The sequence below is a fragment of the Chrysochloris asiatica genome, unplaced genomic scaffold (genome assembly GCF_000296735.1).
Source record: "Chrysochloris asiatica unplaced genomic scaffold, ChrAsi1.0 scaffold00079, whole genome shotgun sequence".
NCBI classification, from domain to species: Eukaryota; Metazoa; Chordata; class Mammalia; order Afrosoricida; family Chrysochloridae; genus Chrysochloris; species Chrysochloris asiatica.
The window spans coordinates 7,872,217-7,879,370 of NW_006408597.1; the positions used below are offsets into that span (position 1 = coordinate 7,872,217).

At 36.7% G+C, this 7,154-nt stretch overlaps 1 protein-coding gene across 1 annotated transcript in view; it reads right to left on the bottom strand.

Annotated features, from left to right (window-relative positions):
- The window catches only part of PCNX (pecanex homolog (Drosophila)), a 324,383-nt gene that overhangs the window by 130,102 nt on the left and 187,127 nt on the right, over positions 1–7,154 (bottom strand). The window contains exon 12 of the mRNA XM_006865614.1: positions 2,499–2,652. Coding sequence (XP_006865676.1) covers positions 2,499–2,652 — 154 coding nt within the window. The remainder of the gene's footprint in view (positions 1–2,498; positions 2,653–7,154) is intronic.

The following is a 7,154-nucleotide window of genomic DNA, read 5'->3' on the forward strand; positions in this document are numbered from 1 at the left end:
TTTCTCTTTGCTCCCTACCTTTGCACTCCAATCACCAGTAATGATCAATACATCTTGATTGAATATTTGATCGACTTCAGACTGAAGAAGTTGGTAGAATTCTTCTATTTCATCTTCACTGGCTTTAGCAGTTGGTGTGTAAATAACTGGACTTCCCTGTAGATGCATGGATATTATCCTGTCTCAGGCAGCCTTGTACCTCACGACTGATCTGAATATGTCCTTTTTGACGATGAATGCAACACCATTCCTCTTCAATCTGTCATTCCCTGCATAGTAAACCATGTGGTTGTCAGATTCAAAATGCCCAATACCAGTCTATTTCAGTTCACTAATGCCTAACATTTCGATGTTTATGCGTTCCATTTCATTTATGACAACTTCCAATTTTCCCAGATTCATACTTCATACATTCCATGTTCCAATTTTCATTGGATGTTTACAGCTGTTTCTCTTCATTTTGAGTTGTGCCCCATCAGCGAATGCTCAAAAGGTACAGTACAGATGTTTCTCAAATCATGACTTTTCTGTCAAGTTCAAATTCATTTTCAATGGCATACCAAATATTTACTAGAATGGTCTACCACCATCCTCTGATTCTACACTGGGCCAATTTGAGTTTGGCACATAGTCCTTAGCTGGAATTCATAGTAGGTTAATTCTTTAAATGGCAACATAAATCCTCTAACAGCTTCTGCTCCAGCCTTTCTTCTTTCTGCTGATGACACTGCTATTCTTATAGCCAGTTAGGTTCTAAAGTCTCAGTCATTAGTACTGAGGTGGCACTAGGGTTAATGCGCTGGGCTGCAAGGTCGCTTGAACTGCAACATTGGCAGTTCAAGCTTACTAGCCGCTCCTCGGAAACCCTACACAGGGTCGCTGTGGGTCAGAACCAACTTGAAGGTACTTAACAACAAGAACCCGAAAACAATGGTCAAAAATCAATGAGATAATGGAGACTGAAGACGGAATAAGCTTTAATGGTTTATGGAAATTAAATAATGGATTAAAGGCAAGAACAGAGGATAGGAATTTTAACAAATACCAAACCACCTAATTTATTCAAGGGGACATGGTTACTTTTTATTAGGGATCAAGGAGGAAAGATAAAAGGTGTTAAAATTGTTGAGTCATTACACTATTGTCAAAAACAAAGGAAAACATCTTATCAGAAAATGATGGTGTGGTATTTTGAACATGTATCTCATCGTCTGTTAAATATATAGGGCTATAGCTTAAGCGAGAAGAAAAACATCGAGGTATAAATCTGGACATCACTCATATATATGCTATTGTTGTGTGCCATTGAGTCAGTTCTGACCCATAGGGACCCTGTATAGGATGGTTTCAGGGAGCCGCTGATGTTTGAACTGCCAACCATGTGGCTAGTAGTTCAGCGCCACACTCATATATGGGGCAATAAATAAAGGAATAAAAGAGGTGACTTCACTGGCAGAGAGCTGCAAACAGAGAAGACAATCAAATAAAGCCCTAAAGAATTTCTCATAAATTAAAAAGACATAAAAAGTAGGCATATATCTCTGAAAAGTAGGAAAATGACAGATCAATCGTAAGGAGAATACAAATGAAAGAGAGGATTAATAGGTGTTAAAATGACACTCACAGAGACTAAAGACTAAGAAAAGGATACTAGATTTGAAAATTTAGAGTTTGCCACAACCAAGAAGTACTGAATTTCAGTACTTCAAATGAGAAAAGATGATATAGATGAGTGTTGATCTACATGGCTTACTTGAAATATCTAGCTCTAAATGGAGAGAGGAAAGAGAAGAAAGAATAGTTGATTTTATTAGCTGAACTAAGTGGACAGTTTTCAGGATAGGGGAGTGTTCTGTACATTAGCATATATCAGACAAATAACCAAAACAAAGCAAGAGTATTTACTGATTAAGAACAAAAGGGAAGGAATGGTCAACACTGACAGAAATAATAAAAATTAGAAAAACTGATTTTGCGTAGCTGTTGAAGAATTTGACTTTACATGAAGAATTTGACTTTACGTGAGTCAGTAATGTATTTGATGTTACCATTTCTTGAAAACTTAAAATTGGTAGCATTTAGAATTTTAGAGACATTATTAAAATAATTACAAAGGAACATCAATCTCCTGTTTCCAGCGCCCCTAAAGAATATCTATTTGGCAGTATTGTATCTACTAATGGCAGATTTACATAAATGTCATCTCCAGAATAGATGGCTCATAAAAATCAGAATGGGAGATTTACTATTTATAAAAAGAAATTTTTCACAAATGCCCGGATACTTGCTTTTAACAAAAAGAAAGAATAGTTGGGAAACTCCATTTATATACTGTTGATTTTTTTAAGCTTACTGTTCCTTATCCAATATAAGGTACACACCCAAGAGAAATCAGTCGTAAAATTAATATCTTACTCTATAATTTAGTGAATGATCTGAAACCTGCTTTTAAAAACAATTATTATTCACCAGTACAAAGAGAAGAGAGATGCTGGTACCTTGAGCAGTGAGTATTGGCAGCTGGCTATCACCAGGCAGAACTGGAAAACCCAGATATCTCGGAAAAAGCCTTGTATCAGAAGAATAGATCCCAAAAAAGCCACAAGAATAGCCAAAATGACAGCTAACACATTTTCCAGGATCTCACGATTTCTGCAGATAGAAAACAATTGATGAGTACAGTAAATTTATTATAAATATAAGAAATTAAACAGAGCGGGTTTAAAAGGGAAGACATCACTACGAAGCTCATCACATGACTACTGGCATGACTTTTGGTAGTAGATTTGAATAACTTTTTATTTTTTTGTTTCTTTTAAAAGTTGTCATTGTATTTCTTGCTTTATTTTCATTGTGGTAATAATACATATAACAAAATATTTATCGAACAACAATTTATACATGTATAATTCAGTAATATTGATTGCATTCATCACAGTTATGCAATGATAACCAATTAGCTTTTTCCAAATTTTTCCACCCCTATTAACAGAAACCCCAGGCCCAGTAAGAATTCCTTTTCTCCTCCCATCCAACTCTGGACACTATTAATAAATTTTGGTCTCACTTGCCTGTTTTATGTAAGTAGAATCATACAATATTTGTGCTTTTGTGACTGACATATTTGACTTTGCATAATACTTTCAAGGTTCATATAGTTGTAGCATAAATCATGGCTGTGTGCCATCAAGTCAACTGTGTCGAATAGCAACCCTAAAGAATTGAGTAGAATTACTCCATAGGGTTTTCTAGGCTGTAATTGTTATGGGAGCAGATCACCACGTCTTTTTCCCCTGTGGAGCTATGGGTTGAACTGCTAAGTGCAGCTGAGCACTTCACTGTGTCTTTAAACCGAGCAATATTTTGAATAATGTTTAGAGAGAACTGTCAGTATTATTCTGGCATATAATCTTTTCTAGCATAAGTGCATACATTTTATAATAACAGAACTTATATTCCCCTGAACAGTGTGGTATCCTGCTTTGAATAGCAAATATACTGAAAATTAATGAGTTTCACATGGAAACAACACAAATAAGAATGTACAAATAACACATGCTATGTACGCTACATTATGAAGTTGGGATTTAAATAATATGGTTTTTATTTCTATTTTTAAATGTTTACTTTTTAATATCTGCTTTTGTCAAATTTGTTGCAAAGGAATGACAAATGAAAAAGCAGACACATAAAACTCAAATTAAGTTTAAAAACAAAAATCTCAATAAAGTTTTAGACAATTACCCTGAAAACATTTATTATTTTTTATTCGGGTACAAGTAGTTTTTCCTACCCCATCATCCATTTATCTGAAATAACCAAGAAAACTCACTCACTAGAAGGACTTCAGTGCATATCTTTGGGAAGGAGGTCAGTGATAATGACTATGAATTCTGCTTTCTGTCAAAGTGCTAATACAATTTTATTAAACTGACACTGTAGAATAAACAATATAATGGCCAAGATATTCCATACAGTAGTGGGGATGATGTTTTATGTAACATACATAAGGAGCTCTGGTAGCGTAGTAGTTACGAATCGGGCTGCGAACCTTAAGGTCAGCGGTTCGAAACTACCAGCTGCTCCGCGGGAGAAAGATGAGGCTTTCTACTCCCGTAAAGATTTACACCCTCGGAAACCCTGTACAGGGTCGCTATGGGTCGGAACCGACTCGATGGCACATAACAACAACAACAACAACAACATAAGAAAAAAAGAATTAGTCTCTTTACTTCTTGGGTAAACTTTATTCACAAAATATTAAGCAAACACTTAAGAGTCATGCTATTAACGACTGTTTAACGACATGCAAAAATGCTCAGTATGTTTGTAATACAAAGCAGGATACCAAATTGCCTGTTCAAGGAATATACATTCTGTTAATGTATAAAATGCACACATACACAGTAAAAAAGATAATTTACCCAAATAATACTAATATTCTCTTTAAATGAAGGGATGATGGTTGGTCTGTCTTCAAATTTTTCTATATAATAAATTTTCTTAATGGGTAAAAAAATATATCCTAATCACAATATTTAAAAATATATTTTATAGACACTGTAATAGGAATAAACACACAACAACGACAAACACAGATCACACAAGTGAAGTATCTCATAGACACCATAAGGAGTTTCAAAAGTGCTATCTTCACATAATGACCTTTTATAGGGCACAGAGACTAAAGGAATCCGCTCCCACAAGCATGACAGGTGGCAGCAGTTACGCTGTCACATGGCCACAGAGGCCACTGGAAAGCAGGGAAGGAATACTACAGATAGGGGAGCTCACAGTCTCTGAAGCTCCCAGGGTATGACATCACAACCAGTTTACCAGTAAGGGATGTGTTCAGGAATGTACCTAAAAGGGCTGGCTGGGGAAAGTGATCTAAAACCCACTTTTAAATATACTGAACTCTGGCAGTTCTGCTATCAGGTGTGTGAGGTACTCAAGAAAAATTGGTACCTAAACACTAAAACCTAGGCACAAGATGGAATTAAGCTCTGCACGGCTAGAGTCAATCATAGACAAAAAGCCTTTATATTTCATGGTATACAACATTCCCTCCTGTTGATCAGAAAGTGAGGAAAATCACTTAAATGATCAAAAACCGGGACTTTGCTGGGTTCCTAGATAATGGCTTATGCAAGCTCTTTAAACCATAGAGCTCTTTCACTAGACACCATTGGTTCTTTGCCAGTATAATCACAATTTTTTAAGTTAATTTATTTTGTATTACTCAAAAGTTACAATCATCAACTAGGCCTATATATTTTTTGACAAACATCTCTATATATTATTTTATTTAATTGTTTGAGTCCTGATGTAGCTCTGTAGAATAAAGTATTGTGCATTTGGACATCTGCAAACAAAATTTGTACCGATACTCGAAGGAAGTTATACGTTTCTTTAAAAAAAATCGTTACTGATGATGAGACATACATTCCTCACTACGAGCCTGAGAATAAACAGCAGAGTATGGAATGGAAACATCCTCAATCGCGGACCAACAAAAAGTTCAAAAGTCAACCATCAGCTGGAAAATTGATGCTTATGGTTTTCTAGGATTCTCAAGGATCAGTATTGGAATATTATCAGGAAAAGGGTTTGACAATCAACAGTGCTTCTTACAGTGAGATGCTCACTGAAGAGCTGAAAACTAAACTTCAGATTAAACACAGAGGAATGCTGTCCAAGAGCGTTGTGATCCTGCATGACAATGCACATCTGCACACCTTGACCCACACTGTTGACACTCGGCAAAAACTTCATTTTGAGGTGTTAAAGCAACCTGATCCTGCTCTATTGAACTTTCACCTGTTTGGTTCCCTGAAAACAACACTTCAAGAATGAAGATTAACCTCTAATGAAGAAATAAAGTCAGCAGTGTATTCATGGCTCACAGCTCAGACTAAAACATTTATATTTCAATAAGGGAATAGAGAAGCTTGTTGTCAGGTGGACAAGTGTAACGAAAAGCAAAGAGATTGTGTTGAAAATGTTGTTTTTTCTAAAAGTTGATTAAAATAAATTCTACAGGTAGAGTATGGATAATTTTTGACTCACCCTTGTACCCAGAGCCACTATGAATCAGAACTGAGTTGGCAGTACCTAACCACTGTGAGTTTACAACAAGATCAACAGTATTTTCTAATACTACTCTATTCAAAAAGATCAATTTGTATTTCCATTTAGTCTTATACAAGGGGGCTTCAAAAAATTAATGAGAAAATTACATTAACTTAATTCCATTTTTCTCACAAACTATTTGAATCACCTTGTGTACTAGTTATGGACTTTGCGGTTTGCTAAATGTAATGGTCAATTTTCAATCCTTGTCCTGACCTCCCTGTAAAACTGCATAAGCATGTCAAATTCCATCTTTTCATTTAAAATGTACTTTCCTTTGCGACCAGGGGGCAGGCTTGCAGGGTGTACCCTTTAGTTGGATGATGATGTATGGACGGGACTGTAACTATGGCAATGTAACAATACACAATAGGATAAATGTAAAGCTAATGTGCTCTCATATAAACTATCACAGAAGAGAGGACAAATAAGACGTCGGATTGGGATGAAGTGTAGTAAGGAGCTCCGCCAGCAACAACACAGAATACCGGACCAAGCAGGCTCAGGGCATGGTCCCAGAACTCTGAACCACATATAAATATAAAGGAATACTTAAGACGGTTGGAAGGCTTACAGCTGGGGGAATTTGTGGCAGAAGCAAGAAATCCATTGCTATCTAATTCAAGATGCTCACCTGCTCGAGGAACCGCTATCTTGGGTGAGACCAAGCGGGGGAAGGATCAGAGCGGCCACAGACGCCTGGCATAACCGCTGAGATAAAAGTGTGGACATTCTTCTCTTTTGGTAGCTGTTCATTGATCTCTTGCTGCCTGAGCACCTCCATTCTGGAGACTATAGGGGTGCCTGAGCTAGTGGGCACCCTAGCCCCATCCTCAGAGGGTTCTACAACGCATGCATAAAGATCTCCTCGAAATTTAAAGAGACAGTTTCCAATTAAAACCAAATGGCCACAGCTGGCCCTGAACTGTTTACAACTAGAAAAAAAGGCCTTAACAGGGATTGTGGAGTGGGACAAGCAGACAAAAGGAAACAGGCTGAAAATTAAATCCTAAGTTACGTCA